This window comes from Daphnia magna, linkage group LG10, assembly GCF_020631705.1.
Source record: "Daphnia magna isolate NIES linkage group LG10, ASM2063170v1.1, whole genome shotgun sequence".
Taxonomy (NCBI): domain Eukaryota; kingdom Metazoa; phylum Arthropoda; class Branchiopoda; order Diplostraca; family Daphniidae; genus Daphnia; species Daphnia magna.
The window spans coordinates 7,874,155-7,891,182 of record NC_059191.1 but is presented as its reverse complement, the minus strand read 5'-3'; the positions used below and the strand labels follow the sequence as shown (position 1 = coordinate 7,891,182).

The following is a 17,028-nucleotide window of genomic DNA, read 5'->3' as shown; positions in this document are numbered from 1 at the left end:
CGGCGCAAAAAAGAGGTTGATGAAGAGTCGGGTGGGGAACACTTTGAGGATCTATAGAGTTCATCATTCTAATTGGTGTGTGTGTGTGATGCGTCCAGGGAGGCTGGAGGTTGTATATACGACAGATGAAAATATATATAGGGAGCATGATGTTGGTTGGAGAAACCCAGTCACCTCTCTTTTTAAGAAGGAGGATGGAAGATGAAATAAAAGGAAAAGAAACCGCAGGATGAAAGGTTTCAGGAAGTAATTATATTAATTGACGCGTTGGAAGTTTTTTTCTTTTTTTCTAAAAGAAATGAAACCCGTTCGTTTTCTTCATTTTTTTTGTTTTTCGTGGGTGTGTCTCATTAAACGAAGAGCACCGACGGAGATTATCTGTATACTTTTATGTACCGATAAAAGAGTATAGACTACCGTATATATCTGTCATGTCGACTCGAATCTGCCAAACGCTGAGGAGAATTAAAAATAAATGTTCGCTGAAGCGGCAATTATTATGCAGCGAACTAATTCCGAATTCCGAGATGATGAGACCAGCATCAAACGGCGATTAACATGCGCATACGCCAGAGTTATGTATGCAAAACATCATCTTCCATATACTCGCATCGGGCTGAAGACACAATGCTTGCCAGTTTTTCGAAAGCAGATCGCTTCGTAAGATAAAAATCAATGGCAAGTCTCCCCCCTTACCTTTTACTTGTCTGAAATTGTTTATTTTCAAACACGTCCTCCACCAGGCTCACAACGTATGACCTTCCGCTATATACAGATGACAGACGCGGTGATGTTTTGTGGCATTTAGCCGGGGAAATGTCCTTAACGTATAAAGAAAAGGCCACAGTGTTTTTTTATAGATATATACGTGTAATTAGGTATATATATATCCATATACAGTTGACAAATAATAAGAAGTCTATTTCACACAACTGGTGCCGTGTGTGTGTGCTGTGTAGAAGACAAGTGGAATATAAAAGCCAGTGTCATTGATGGATTGTTCCGCATATTTTTACTTTTGGGGCTTCTTCATTTGCGTCTCTTACACCTCCCCCTCCCCCCCCAAAAAACAAAAAAACAGGAGATGACAAGTAATGAATAACCGGACGGTCGAATAGTCAGGGGGCGCCGTCATCGCCTGCGTTCTGCGTATTTCACGCACGAAATGATAGTTGAACTAGTCACAGCCATCAGGACGACGGTAGCTGTGTGCCTCAACAGCAGCAGTGCATGTGCTGTGGAAGGCTTGTCTGACCGGTCATTTATCAAGTCTCACTATATACATAATTTTTCTTTTCTTTTTTTTTTTTCTTGTTTAAAAAAAAAAAAGGAAACCTTTTGAAAAAAAGCAGTTGGCCTCGCTTCATTTTTAAACCCTTTAAATACAGAAAAATGTGGGAATATTTTAAACGACATTCACACAACACACACCGAATCGAATTTTTCTAATAAAAACGTGAGTTTACGTGGGCTGTGTAACGATTTGTCATCGGTGTATTACCGGTCCGACACACACACACACACACAAACACACACAGAGGCGGGTGCGCGAAATCGTGAGTTGATGTCGTTTGATACCGCCAGACTGCGCTTGAGGACCTGACGCAATCGAAAACAATAGCCCTCCCCACCCTTCAAGATAAAAATAAATAAAAGGGAAAAGAAATGTTGAATAGAGAAATAGAAGGGAGATGGGGAGGTGGATGAGATGTGCGTGAGTGGGTGGGGTATTATTTGTGCTGCTAGCAGGGCCGATGCTGCTTGTGCACTGGCGCTGCAAATCGACCAGTCATTGGCTGCGTTCGGCATACTGATGGGCGGGACCATTTCTCCATTTCCTTATCTTTCTCTCCCTCTCTCTCTCTCTGTCTCTCTTCCTTTCTCCACCAACTGGCCTCCCTCTCCCCATCCACCTTATAGAAGTGTTTGAACAAGAGAGGGGGGAACAGGAGCGCGCATCCGCCCGTCTCTATCCTCTATAGATACATACTTTTGCCATAAAGGTATACTCAGACTCTTGAACGAGAGGAAAGGCAGAGAGAGAGAGAGAGAGAGGCCGGAGTCTTGACGGAAGGGGGAGGAGTGTACAGATAGTGGAGGGAGTCCCCTTTAGAGTTGCGCGCCAAAGGGCCACGCTCGGCAGACCGTGGAACGTGTCCAGTCAGCTATTCAGCCGTGGACCGATATCCCAGGCATATCCCCTCTTAGAGCCGAGTTTCAGTGTCGCCGCCGTGGAGCGAGCAGCCGAGTGCTTAATGAGCGCAGACAAGCGTTGATCATCGCTGTTCAACGATTTTCTTTTCATTTTCCGTCCGATTGTCTATCCCACTGAAGCGACGCGTTTTCAGTGCGGCCACCGTCGTCCCCCTCTTTTTCGTTTCACACGTCGTACAGCCCTGAAAAAGATCCGCTTGTTTTTCTATTGCCACCGTCGATATTCGATTAGCGTTTTGCTTCGCGTTTCGAATGCGCTCCTCCAATCCTATCGGTGACTCTCTGTGATCGTTTCGTTCGTGGCCTAATATGCGCTCTGTGTGTGTGTCGTTCTTGTATTAGAACGCGTTGAGAAATACGAACTCATCCGCCGGTTAACCGCACCAAAGTTCCTCCATTCGACGCATCAATTGCAAGAGAAAAGGAGGGACCTTTTTCACGTCAACTGTATTTTTGTTTTTTGTTTTTTTTCTAAATATACGTGCACCAGTTAATGAACGGAAAAGCAGCTGAAGACACACGACGATAAAGAGGAAAACGAGACTTGTGTTGAGTGCCGGCGAAAGAAGAAAACGGAAGACAGTGATTTTTGTTTGTTTTTACCTTGGCATACAGCATCACGGTCGATTGGCGCAGTGATTGACTCTTTGTCACCCGAGCGATTAGCGTGTGCACGCAGAGGCAAGCGCGTGCGCGTGCAAAACGTCACCACACCATCACGCTTCAACAGCTAGTGACAAACATTCAAATCAGCATCTGCTGTTGCAGACTCATAACCATCAAATTTATCCACTCGACCGGGGGGCTTAATCATCCCCCAACCCCCTTTCCATTCTGCGTTCATTCATTTCTTTGTCACCAAGTAAGACATTTGTGTCCAATTTCACGAATCTTCTATATACATTATAGATAATGATTGGTATATATAGAAAATGAACGGCCTATTATATTTTAAAAAAAAAGAAAGAAAGAAAGAAAAAAGAAGGGCCTGTCTTATCTATAACTGCGATATATAGAGACGTTAAAGAAAATCTGTGCTCGCGTATATCTATATATAATCATTTTGAATGGAGTGAATAAATCCCGTGTAAATGGCGACGGTTGACGCAATTAGTCACGGCTTTTAATGGTCTTTTGTGATGTGCGTTCTATTAGGGGAAGCGGGAAGGTGGGGGGAGAGGATGAAGAATCGGCCAACTATATAAAAGTACTCCCTTCCAAAAAAAGAAGGAAATGAAGAAGGGAAACGATACGATCTGCGGCAGGCAAAAAGGGAAATAGTATAGTGAACATTTTAGTATCAATTATAGACACACAGAAAAGGAAGAGGCGAAATGTAGCGCCTACAGAGAATATATCTGTGTTTTTTTGTTTTTTTAGGGGGGAGGGGGTGTAAAAAAAATGTTAAATGTTTTTTGCGCTGTTTATTGATTAAGATTTTCGGGAAGCAAACACATTAATTGTAGAAAGGTGGAAGGGAATATTCAATTGGATTTGAAATGTCCCGCCGCAAAAGGAGGACACGTGGCTTGTCGAATATGAGTTCAAGTATACCTTTGATGATGCAGCCACAGAGACGTCGTGCACGTCGTCAGATTCATAACTCGTTTGTATTTTGGATGGGGGACTCGATCAAAATAATTCATGTTAGCCTCGCTCGGCAATTACGTTGACAAATCACTCGTTAAATGGCCGATTGTCGGCACAAAATCTTCGCTTTTAAAGTCGACAATCAATTAGAAGCCTATAACTGATTGCATAAGAGTTTATTCAAATTTGATGTAGAATTGTGTTCATCATTCATTGGCGATAGGCCTGTACCGTAGTGTTTAATATAGAAGGCCTGATGCAGGTTATTAAGTTGCTGATTCTTCGTGATTTGATATACCTTGCCCTGCGGGCTATTTGTTAATAATCCATTAGATTGGAGATTGAATAGCGTCTAATGTCAAGATTTTTCTTCTCATTACAGGTCGTACCCCCCCAAAGCCTCCAAAATTCAAGCCTTCAGCGAAGCCAGCATGCCGCACAAAGGTAATTTTCCCGTTCTAACTATCCCGATTTGGTCGACTTTGTCTCATTTCCAAGTCACGACATCCATCGGCGAATTTGAGAAAGAAAAAAGCCTAGATTTATTAATTATTATAGACCTACTATATTCATTTAGACTATACTAGTTTCTTAATCAACTATTTCCAAAAAAGGAATTTAAACCACCGCAATCAAATTCCAAACAAAAGCGATGAGGGAATAAAACAACCACCCCCCCACTCTAAAAATAAAATTTCAGCCACACACACACATAAAGAGTTTATAAACAAAAGCAGTTTAATATATAGTTATAGAAGCACGACGAACACACAACATCTAAAGCAATCGGCGACTTAGAGCTGCTGTGGGAATTTCGGAAGGATTTCGTATCGAGCGCCGGGGCGCGCGGGACATTAGTTTCCATAGTAACGGCGACTTATCCACTCAAGACCTGTCAAACTGCTCCGAAACTAGTGCGGAAGAGGAGAAAGGGGAAACAAAACAAAACAAAACAAAAAATGCTTCTCCCTACGTACACAGATATATACCAAAATACAGATCAAAATAGAAAGAGAGGCAAAGCTTTTTATATAGTGAACTATTTATATCCCAACGAATTTCCTCTTCTTTCGTTTGATTTTTTTTTGTTGTATGTGCTGCTTATTTCTGATTATTCCCGTTCATTTTTTTTCTCTTTTGGTTATAAGTCAGTCAAAATGCGCAGAGGGAGGCAAAGGATTAAAAGAGCCGGGCCGAAACGAATCGAAACGCTTTTCGTTTGTCTTCTCCCCTCTCTCTCTCGCTCTTGTGTAACTATTATACATAACTCTCTCTCTCAATGATGCAGTGTAAAATCAACTAACCCGTCATCCACTGTGGCATTAGTCTATCGTTTATTTTACGTATTCATGCACGTAGACGGTTTGCTCCGTTTTTTTGTTCTGGTTGTGTATTGGCCGTTCTAAATTATTCACAGGTAATTAAGCGACAGCGGGGATGGCGGGTTGTTGCGTGGGAGGCAAAGGGCGATTCTAAAGATGCTCAGATGAAATATTGATGTGGACAAGTCTGAGCTCGACGAACTTCCGGGTACGTGAAATTTGCATGACGGTTGGACGCAGGATGTTGCGGGGGAGGGCGAAGGATCAAACATTTCATTTTTCAGCAAAGTGCATAGTTCAGACATTCAATGTAAAATTAAATTTGCACGACGGGCTAAGCCGAGTCTTCCGTCACATGCTGCCGACCGTGTAATCAAAGAGGACACGTTTAAAACCAACGGCCGCAACACGAGGCCGAATATTATTGTTTAACTGGTTCAACTTGATTTAACATGTAATAATATGTAGGCCTCGCATAACACCCGACGTTTATGTGTATCCTATTCTCCTTTACTTCCACCATCGAAATAGCCGATTAACGCACATCAATCGAGCAAAATGAGGGGCGTAACGCGTCCGACAATAGAACTGGCGAGTGGACGCAAGTGGAGACACAAGAGCCATCTAATCAAGTCCGGGAAGAAGAAAGAAAAGCGTATAAAAAAACACCGAGGCACGTGATATTGATGGGGCCGATATTAAAGCGTCTAGATACGGCAAAGGATCAAAAAAGCGACGGATGAAAGAGATGATTGTGTGGTATCCAACGAGAGTACACACACACACACAAAATAAGCGACGCCTGAGCATCCGCATCGCAACCGCTGCTAAAAAACATGTATCGTTTGCAAGTGGCTTGTCGAATTGATGCGTGTTTCCAAGCAAAGGCCAGGAGAGCGTCGGTTCAATAACAATTGAAAGGCAGCCTGTCGTATAGCAACCGTCATCATCGTATAGATAGATGGGAATAATAATAATAAAAAAATGGAGGGAAAAAAAAATGAACTAAAGAAATAGAAGAGCAGACTGTACATCTTGTACGGTGTGTATGTGTATATATATATACGTTTATATCGAACGTGATGGATCAACCGCAAATGGTGGACTCGGTTCGAGTCGTTTCATTGGGCACCTCCGCGCAACCGGCGATGACCACCGAAGATGACAAGCAAAAAGCCAGACATTGAGTGGTTACGTTAGACGTAATGGTCCCCCTTTTATTGGATGTGCGATTCGTATTCGTAATTTAATGTTAAAAAAAAAAATTAACTTTTGACTGTCATGGCTGGTTGCGTTTTTAGATTCTATCGATTTTTCCTAATTGATTTTGGTATTGAATAATCGGGAAATATAAGATGTGGTTTACCATCTTGGGAATGTCTTGCCTTCATGGACACACTTGTGATGTTATTAGAAAGGCGTTGAAACGCAGGCCTATAAAACAGTGACGTCATTAGAGAAGATGTTGATATTCCGTCGGTGATTTTCAATATCAATCATTGCAAAATAACATTGTTTTGCCGTCGTTAGTTACCTAAAAATGTGCTGAATCATCACCGTCATCCGCTTAAGTCGATTCGAAAATGTCCTTGTTGCTTTTGCATCAGTTTTCGGTGATTTGCATAAGTGTTCTCATTTTTCAGTTTTTGCTTACCCCCCCCTCCTTGAAAATCGCTGTCCTTGAACATGTTTTTCGCACATTGACTTAATTTCAAACTGATTCCTCGAGAAATATGCACACGTTTTCGTTTGCCCTTCCTCCACGTATTCCCCCAAGATGTGGGCGTTTTATTTTGTTTCTTACCCTGCCTCTTTGCCAACTATGACTCACCTGAGAGCCATGCTTGATGAAGTTGGTTGGTTTTTCGAAAACGAGTCAGTATGGTAATTGAAATTGTGGGGGTATGCAGCTGTTCTAAATTTGGTCCAAGCCTACACACAAGTTGGGTACTATTTAACGTAGTGATCTTTAAGTGAGTAACTAGTTTTAGCTGCGTAATATTTAAAATATTAGATATAGCCAAATAGATTTAACACGTTCTTGAAAGATTCGAGTCGAAATGACGTAAGCTGATTAGTATGCAAATTAAAGTTTGTTCTTTTTTGAAATTGATTTGGCACGTAAAGAAAACGGTAATCAATGGTGTGAAAGCCAATTTTTAATTTATTCACTTTCAACTGGACGTTTAGTGCTATGTTGTAACGCGATATGTCGTGGCTCTTGTGAAATGATTGGTTGATTGGATACGCGCTCATGCGTGCTGTGTTTGCTAATGTTTCAACGCAAAAATGATGCCCAGTGTAATGATGTGTGCTCGGCGCTAGCTGATTTTTGTTTCCACCATTCAGGGCATAGCGGCGTCAATCAGCTGGGTGGAGTTTACGTCAACGGCCGACCGCTGCCGGACTCGACCCGACAGAAGATCGTCGAGCTGGCCCACTCTGGTGCCCGGCCGTGCGACATCTCGCGCATCCTCCAGGTCTCCAATGGATGCGTCTCTAAAATACTCGGAAGGTAAATATCCGGAAGAAATTGTTTTATCATGCAAAAGATGCATGTTTAAATAGCCGATAAACAATCCGTTTACACCTACGGAGGGGGGATATTGTTAAGTCTATTTGAAGGTTTTAATTCGTAACATCAACGCCATAGGCCTAATGAGTTCTTGGAAAGTTTACCAAAGTTGGAGGTGTGTAGAATAGCCTTTGAAAGCTAATGATGATAAATAGGCCTTTGTACTTTGAATGTTGGTGAGTTTCATCAGAGTAATTGGTGTTAGGCTTTTGATTGAAATTTGTCAACCACGTTTCTTGCCTTAAAACTGTTTGATCCCTGCATCTTTTGAAGATGATTTCACCTTTGATATGGCGTGCAGGTCTTCACTTCTAAATTTGCTTTCCCTAATAGGCCTATGTAGAGCTAGGTGATTCAATGCAGGGTCTTAATGTTCAAACTTGAACTTTACATGTTATAAACGTTTCAATTTTATCTAGAAATTCACTGTATCGTTGCTCTAATTGCCATCATTTCAGATGTCTAACATTTTTAAAAATTTTCAATTGACGCAGGTATTACGAGACGGGGTCGATAAAACCACGTGCCATCGGTGGCTCGAAACCTCGAGTGGCTACATCTTGCGTGGTCACTAAAATCGCCGATTACAAGCGAGAATGTCCATCCATCTTCGCCTGGGAGATTCGCGATCGTCTGCTATCCGAAGGCGTTTGTAACAACGACACCATTCCTAGCGTAAGTCCGTTCACACTTTTCGTTTGTGAGGTTAATTTTTACACCGCAATCATACTTAAAAAAAACCACACGGTTTTCTGAAAGATATGCCTCGTATTAGAACAAGTTTTCAGCAGCTATCGATGAGTGGATGGATGTAGGACAGCAGGCGCGGTACGAGGATGATTTCATTACCCATTACACGGGTTGTGATTGTGACTGCTGTAATGAGTCTGCTAGAACTCGATGACCGTAGCCAAAGAGAAAACACAACGGGGATGCTTTTAGATTGGGTTTGATTCAATTGCGCTAATCTGATAGCCTCTCAGCTGTGCTGGGGAGGTTACACGTAAGGACTGATGTGAGTATTATGTTTTAGTTCAAAAGGATTCATTTTTTTTATCCCCTTTGTTGGAGAGGAAAGTGAGTGTGGTGGTGCATTTCCCTCTTCATGATGAAACTGGAGGATAATGCAATGCGTAAAGGTGGTGTTTTATCGAGGCTGGTGAATTTTACACAAGAGTCGGTGTAGTATAGTGTCGGAAAGGGATGTGGGGAGGAGGAGGTCGAGAGATATTCGTTTGGAAAGAGGGGGATTTTGAGGGTCGAGTGATGAGGATGGGCGCCAGCTGCGGCACCGCAACCTGTCCGCCTTCATTAACTGCGGACCACTGCGCACACGCTGCCCATTGCAGCGGGCACGCACACACAGTTCACTCGATCCATTCTCTCAGCACCATATTTCTTTTTCCATTTTGCCCATGTGTTTTTATTTAATAAAGAATTGCACAATCTGTATGATATAGAGTGGAAGCTCGCACTCTTTTTTTTTTTTTCAACATCTTTTGTGGCCGTGTACTTTCATTTTTCGCCATTGAGTAACAACAGCAGGCTCTTTTTTTTTCGGGCCCGGTGTTTGTTGTGGTGGGTTTCATCCAACACTCCTCCTCCTCCATTATTTAGATTATAGGACTGTCCTATTATGTTGTACAGAGCTCTATAGCTTCTCCATCCGCGCTATTCTATTCGGCATTATTATTTTTTTCGAGTGTAGGCTGTTGTGTTGAGCGTATCTTGTATGTTAGTAAGGCCTTTTTCATTTCGTAAGCCGTGATAGAATTTGGATTTTATTGGTGATTTCTAAGCTGGCTTTGAAAAAAAAAATTCGTTTTCTCTATGTTGACTTGCGGCAAAGAGTAACAGGGGAAACAACAGTTGCCAATTCGTAGGGTAAATTGCAAAAAAAAAAATTTTCAAAGCTTTCCTATTGAAAATATGGTTGGCTTTTTATTTTGGATTAAATAATGTAGCCACAAAAGAGAGGATCAAACTGAGTATTAGTTGTAGGCCTGTACAGTCACTCATTTTTCACTTACGTAGGCCTTGAGGAGCAAAAGAAAACGTAATTATTCCATTTCTATTAACTTCACCGTCGGTTAGAATTAATATTTTTTTTTAATTTTCCTTATAGGGTTATGAAAGGACTAAATTTGCATTACAGCTACTGCATGGCATGAGATTGTTGTACCAAAACAATCGGCTTTAAACGAGCAACAGTTTCGTGTATTTTCTTGGTAGGCAAGCGACTAGAGGAAGAGTAGATGACGTGCTGATTTGCATAGAAAAAGAAAATGGCTAGCTTCTTGTTTGATGAAATGATTGGCACCTGAACAGGCAAAAGCAGCAGCCATTGCTTAGGGCAAGTCAACTCCTTTAAAAGGCAATCGTTGGACAGTCTAAACAAAAATTCACTCTGCTCCCGAACTGTCAGTTAAAGTGTCTAGCGTGAGGCGCGAAATAAAAGCTATTGTTTGTCTCTGCTATAGAAATGAAACAAATTTCACAACTGGAATTGGAAAAAAACAGTCTGCTGCAATAACGAGACGGCAATTTTGAATGCTTCGTCTTTATCCATTCAAAATGTTTTTTAACTCTTTAGAATTGAACAGACCACATTCAAACGTGATTGAACTCATTTTTATTGCCCCGACTATTGTTACATCTCTCCCCCAACCAATTAGGGATTACAAATGTGCACATAACACGGGGAAGGGGTGTTGAGCACGTGTTTGCATTCCCACCGCATCGATGATCAACACCCTCTCAAAAGAAAAGATGGACAAAAAAAAGAAGCAAAAGAGAAGCTTTTCTTTCTTAGTGTAACGCAATCACAACTTCCCAAGTGTGCCGTGTCAGGAATTAGAAAGAGAATCGCCGCCACCACCACCTCCTAATTAAAATAACGAATAGGCACACAGGTAGAAAACTCAAAGGTTGCATCTAACGTGTACACTAGCCATTTTGTATCTTGATTTCGAACGAAACTCCACGTTAACGAGCACGGCTCGCGACATTGGAAAGATCTTGAAGACAACAAACGTGCGGGGCTTCACACAGTCGGCGTTTGTGCAAGGAACAACTCACAAAGCTTCACTCTTGTGATGCCCGACTTGGGTAGTTTGTCCCCACCCCCTCGCTTTTTTTTTTTTGGGAAATAAAAATGCATGATGGAAGAGGCGATCCAACAAAACAGCCACGATTTGGAAACGAGAGTGGGGGGAAGACGAGGATTAGACATCTCATGCATGGCTGACTGTGGACAATCAGCATTGATGACGTGTCTCACCGCTTTTTTTTTTTCTATATTTTATTTTATTTCTATCGGAGAGATTTTGTTCATAGACAGTCACATACACACACGCAGAACATACCAACAAATCTAACATGTATACACATACAGGGATGGCCTTCTCGAATACGCAATTTTTGGATGTTGGCTGCCAATTGTGTGTGGCCGGACTGGCAGCTCTTGCCCTTGCGTAAAGTTCTTTTGGTCACAGACTAGGATTTTCAAATATCGTTTGATAAAAGAGACTCCCGACTGCTAGTTACGTCTTCGTGTCGTCTTTCGTTCAAAAAGTTTGCTGCCGTTGTCCCGCTCTTGAGCTTCGATAGTTGAAGGGGGGGGGGGGCATTGTTGAATATTCGCCCGTTGGCACGCGGTGGTGACAAGTAATCCTGCTTCTCTTATTTGTAGAGAAAGGCGGAGAATGTCGTTGGCGAACGAGTTTGACGGGTATATCGGTGTATCACATTGAAAGGAAGACGCCTATGGCGATACAAGTTTGAAATGGACAACATTTTCGTGAAAAACGAAATGATTTCGTTTTGCGTTTATTGCGTTGGCAAGTTGGACTCGCGAGATGTTGATTGATTGTTTTCTACGGTGTGTCGTGACGTAGGCCTTTTTTTTCCCTTGTTTTAATTGCAGTTGCATTGGGTTGGTATTCGTGATCTAATCTCTGACTTTTTGACGATTGCCAATCAGGTTTCTTCGATCAATCGGGTGCTAAGGAATTTGGCGGCGCAGAAGGAGCAGCAATCGGCTGCGGCGGCCAGCGAGTCGGTTTACGATAAATTGCGCATGTTCAACGGGCAGGCTGGCGGATGGGCGTGGTATCCAGGTGCTCCGCCTCCAACCCACCCGGCTCTAACTCTGCCTCACGGTCACGTTCCGACTACACCGATACCGAGCGGCGGGCATCACCTGATTCGCGATGATCCGCACAAAAGAGGTCAGTTTATTTTTATTTATTCTTCTTCTATTACGAAATTGTTTTTTTTTTTGAGAAATTCCCAGCTACCGACTTGCTTGCGGACTGTCTCTCTATCTCCATATTTACTGCTGTTTGTTAATTATGCAAAAAGGGTCAAAACTAGCGCGTCAGTCAACCGCGACAATGACTGACAGATTGGTCTTCTCTTGTATGTTCAGCAACGGGGGCCAGTCAGTCTACTCTTTTTTTTGTGTGTGTGTTCTTCTTCTGTTTGTGTGTGTGCGCGGTTGCGTGTGTGCGTGAGGTCGTATTCGTTTGTCTTCTTCCAACGGAGTGGGCATCTAAAGCCGGTTCTCCTCTCTATGACGTCGCTCGATATAACCGATTCACTGAGGCATACAACCCTCCCTGACAGGGAAAAAAAAAAAAAAACATTGCACCACCCATTCTTTAAAAAAATGGACGCATATAGGTAGGGTTAGATGGTAAACATTGGTCGCGACTTGTGCCCGCCACAACGTCGATATACGTAATGTAGTACGGAATAAATCATAGCAATCCTTTCTTCTATGTTTTTTGTGTGTGATCATTTCATGTAGCCTTGTGATTTGCATCGAGCGTGGATAATTCTTGTATAATGTCGAAAAGCATAATCTATAGGGACTGTAAGCTGAAAGAAGAAATGTACGTGCGTAGACTAGGGGTCGTCTTTCAAGTAGATTTGTTATTTATACGATTGGATCGGGAGAGAGGGGGTAAAAAAAGATCATTAATCAATTTTTCATTTGTCATTGCATGAAATTTGAATGTACGCGGGTGTTTTTGTTTTACCTGTACACGAGAACGTTTGTGTCAGTTTTCGTTAGAACTGATATGACTGCAATTGCGGAAAGAGGTGCAAACTGGGGTTTATCCACAATGAATGAGGTCGTGATTGAATTTGAGTTAATTTTTTTTTTTTTTAAATCTTTCTATCCCCAATTTTTTTTTTCTATTTAACTTATTTCCCCCTTCGTTTTTATTGTTGCTGCTGCTGCTTGTCTTTTCCGAGTATTGTGAACTTCGTTAGCGTTACGGAGCTAACGACTGATGTGGAAAATCTTGTTAGTTGATAAGAGATCTGTTGTACTGGGTACTGTGGGGTTGGCGGACGGACCTATCAAAATGATAAAAGCGATAAAAAGGGGATACTATATATATACAGAGACGTGGACTTGTCTTTTATTGATACATGGTACGTATATCGAACCCGAGAGCAAACAATATCACCCCTCATCAAGCCCGGCTCACGTTAGCATATAACAACACAAGCAGCACAAACACGCAGCCAACACACACATAGAGGGCAGAAAGAAAAAATAAAAGAAAGACTTCATGGACAAATAGAGATACAAAAGAAGAAAAAAAGGAAATACAAATAAAATCAAGTCGTAGTCTTGTTTTCCCCCGTCTTCCATCCCCGCGATACTCTTACGTTATTTGATTGATGATTGCCATCGGTCTTGATTGAATTGCCATTCAGTCCGATATGCGTCTCTCCATCTCCTCATGCGATGCAAATAGTCGAAAGGCAATGAGCAGTAAATATATCGATAGTGATTCGTCAATCTTTTTTTCCTTTTTTGTTTTATTCCTCCATCATTTTCGTGATTGAGTTAGCGATAGACTCCCGATTGAATTGGACAGCACATGAAGGCGATCGATCTAGAAAAAAACCCCCAAAATTGAATTTCTATTTTATTTATTTATTTTCGTTCGTTCGTGATTTTGTAGACTGCAACGATGGCAACATCTCCGACGGCAATTCTGACTTGCACAACTCATCGGGCGATGAAGATCCTCAGATGCGGCTGCGACTCAAGAGGAAGTTGCAGCGCAATCGCACTTCGTTCACCAACGAACAAATTGAAAGCCTCGAAAAAGGTTAGCCATTCTCTTCTTCTACGGCCATCAAAGACGAGCCCAATTTGCATATCGATAGTTCTAATAATCTCTTTATTAAACGCCATATTTTATTCATCATTTTTTCTTCTGATTTACGTTGAATTCAGAATTTGAACGGACTCACTATCCAGATGTTTTCGCCCGTGAACGACTCGCTGAAAAAATTGGTCTACCTGAGGCTCGTATTCAGGTGAGACAGACTCTTCCCCTAAATAAGTGGCTGTTGTGGCAATGTGGTCCGATGCGTATCACTATCGTACAGTCGAATGGGGGGAGCCATTTGTGGCAAATGGTGGCACGCTCACCTTTATTAGTCGTTTACCAGTTGTCGCATTGTCGGCAACAGTATCGCTCCCTATTCATCCATTTGGCTCCGCCGGCCGATGATATCGATCTCAGCAGACCATTTCCGCTGAAACAGATGCGTTAGCCAACTCCCCTCTATTTTTTTTTTATTTATTCCCAATTCAAAATCCAACTTTGTCTCTTCAAACGGATGAATTAGAATTGTGTGTTCAGTGTCCTTGTCAATGCGATGCTAACGTGTGCTTGCCACGTAGGTATGGTTTAGCAATCGACGGGCCAAGTGGCGGCGGGAAGAAAAATTGCGCAACCAGCGCCGTGGACCCGAATCGACGAGTGGCAGTGGCAGTAGCGTAGGCGGCGTTGGCTCGTCTTCGTCGGCGGCGGCTGCAGCCGCAGCTGCCGCCGCGGCCACGGGCCGTCTCAACAGCATCAATTCGGGCCTCAACAGCATGTACCCGAGCTTGAGTCAACCTCTTGCATCCATGGCGGAACCTTACAGGTAAAAACAAAAAACAAAATGGCCGCATACCTTATAATTACCTAGGATAGTTGCACATAAGCTGCTAAGTTAAAGATTTTTTTAAAAAAGATTTTGAACGTGTCGTCGAAGAGAAATGAGGACAATACCAAGGGTAGATTGGGTAGAAAGGAAAAACAACTTTTGGAACGACTGGATGTATCGAATTACTTTGGAGTCTACAGATTACTTGGGCTTGGCATTCCGTTGACAATAAAAGATTGTAATCTTTTGATTGCGCTAGACTGTCTATTGAAATTGTTAGAAGAACAAACGAAAGCCAAGCAAAGTAAAAACAAGTTTTTGTTTTAATTCCAACAGTTCAATGGCGACATCGCTAAGCACGATGGGCGGAATGGGAGGTAGTTGCGGTCTTCAACAGCGTGATCCAGCCACGGCGGCCGCCTATCCGTCTTACATGTTTGCCCATCACGGTGGCGATCCGCTCAGCTCGTTGCAGTCGTCGTACAATCAACATCAACGTGCGGCAGCCGCGGCCGCCGCTTGCAGCGCTGCCCAGGCCTCGTCGGCCGCTTCGGCTCACAGTTACGCTGCCGCCAGCAGCGCTCACGCTCAAACAGGTTAGAATTGATGGTGATTTTTTTTCTATTTTATTCGGCCAGCACATTTGGCATTTTGCGGGTCGATCGGTGAATCACCGAATACTTAACGAAATAAAAGACGTAACGCGTTCATCTCACGTCAGATGCTGTATATCGTTTAGGTGTCATTTCGGCTGGCGTCTCGGTGCCCTTGCAGATACCCAGCCATCAGGGATCCGACATTGCGGCTAACTATTGGCATCGTCTCCAGTAATCTTGGCTGGAGGACATCATCGCACCGACTGTCTGACGATTCCAAATTCTGAGCGAAAATAGTTGTGGATTGCAGAGTAGGCAAGAATAACTAGACACCCATTTCATTCTTTGTTATGTTTTCTTGGAACAGTTTGCGCGCGTTTTTATTTTTCATTTTCTACTCGTTTCGTTCGCACCCAATTTCTTCTATTATTATTATTTATGCGTTGGCAATTTGCGAGCTATACTTGGCTCGTTCGACGTGTTTTCAAAAACTCTAGTGTTCGATTTTGTCAGCGTTTCTGATACACGCCCCGAGCTCTACGCGTATTTAGATTCTTTAAGTAAACGATATTATTGGTGAATGAAAAATAACCCAAAACTTTGCAAAACATTTTTTTTGCTTACTGCCATTATTATTATTTTTTTTTTCATCGTTTCGTTGTTATTCCCCTCCGCTGGTCACGCCCTCGTTACACACTATACAAGGTGTTGTATCAGGCATTTGTGACAGCGAGATAGACTTTCCTCCAGTGGTTGTGTCCAGGATGAATTTTCATTACTATGTTCGTGCGGATCCTTTTTTTTTTTTTTCTTTCATAAGAATAGATCTAATATACATATTATACAGTACATAACCTATACATCCCATAAGGCTACCATTCATATTGATACATATAGGTGGCAAGTGGGCAGCATTTCTCCGTTTGCCGTGCGTTTTTTTGGAACTCTTTTTTTGTTTTTTTGGCATTCTATTATTCTATTACTATCGATGATCTATTGAATAATGAGTTGATTTTCTTTATTTGGATGTCCATCGATCATTGGATTGATCACTCTGATTGTCTATTCAATATTTCATTTCTATCATCTCATCGACCCAAATCCGCGTGATTTCGTTTCTCTGTTTTTCTTCGCCTGTGTGTCTGTGTACATTTGGTCGACTGCCAACATGTATTTATATGGTCGTATATTTAGTTCCCTTTTTAATCTTTGGGACACAGCGTTGTAAACTACCCAATTATCATGCTGGCTATCGAATGAATAGCGTGTCAGGTATGACACATCGAATACGTTTCTTCCACGAGCTCTCACCTCCCTTTCATACGATACGTTTCTCGAGAAAAACAAATTTAAAAAACAAAACAAAACAAACTATAAAACGTAGGTAGTGAAATCGACAAAATAAAGTCGGTTGTTTATTTTACTGCGTCGAATCAAATGCTTTCGCCTGATGTTCATCCGATTTAATCGAAATTCTTTGGTTTCCCAGCTAGCCCCGTGGACTATTTGTTTTTTTTACCGTCTACAGTTTTCTTTCAAAATGCCATTTTATGTTCATTTGCATTTGTTTCGTTTGTTCCTTTTTTTTATCCTCACTGCCCCCCCAGAACCCGGCTCGTTGTGTTTACAAGTTGCTCTTCAACATTTCCTATTCCGACACTATTTCGTATACATCACTTTCTTCATTCTCTGTCCCATTCCATCTTTCGTCTTTGTTGTCTCTCGGTGTGTCAATACAATTTATATGGCTTGAAAAAGATTGATGTTT

The 17,028-nt window shown here is 42.2% G+C and overlaps 1 protein-coding gene across 3 annotated transcripts; it reads left to right on the top strand.

The window, feature by feature from the left end:
- The first annotated feature begins 2,120 nt into the window (after positions 1 to 2,120).
- LOC116932167 (paired box protein Pax-6) lies at positions 2,121 to 17,017 on the top strand. 3 transcript variants are annotated; one of them, XM_032939950.2, is made up of 10 exons: positions 2,121 to 3,076; positions 4,187 to 4,248; positions 7,476 to 7,641; positions 8,196 to 8,376; positions 11,684 to 11,930; positions 13,686 to 13,835; positions 13,964 to 14,046; positions 14,417 to 14,661; positions 15,001 to 15,260; positions 15,386 to 17,017. In XM_032939950.2, exons 2-10 carry the CDS (start codon positions 4,236 to 4,238, stop codon positions 15,493 to 15,495), a joined length of 1,455 nt encoding a protein of 484 aa, XP_032795841.2. In that variant the 5' UTR covers positions 2,121 to 3,076; positions 4,187 to 4,235; the 3' UTR covers positions 15,496 to 17,017. The 3 variants fall into 3 exon arrangements, with proteins under 3 accessions (XP_032795841.2, XP_032795839.2, XP_032795840.2); XM_032939948.2 differs by having other exon boundaries at positions 7,452 to 7,641; XM_032939949.2 differs by having other exon boundaries at positions 2,123 to 3,076; positions 7,452 to 7,641; positions 15,404 to 17,017.
- Positions 17,018 to 17,028: the final 11 nt, after the last annotated feature.

Coding starts and splice junctions, on each gene's coding strand:
- LOC116932167 (XM_032939948.2), top strand. Junction 14,662..15,000: donor TCCATGGCGGAACCTTACAG/GTAAAAACAAAA, acceptor TAATTCCAACAG/TTCAATGGCGACATCGCTAA. Junction 15,261..15,385: donor CAGCGCTCACGCTCAAACAG/GTTAGAATTGAT, acceptor ATCTCACGTCAG/ATGCTGTATATCGTTTAGGT.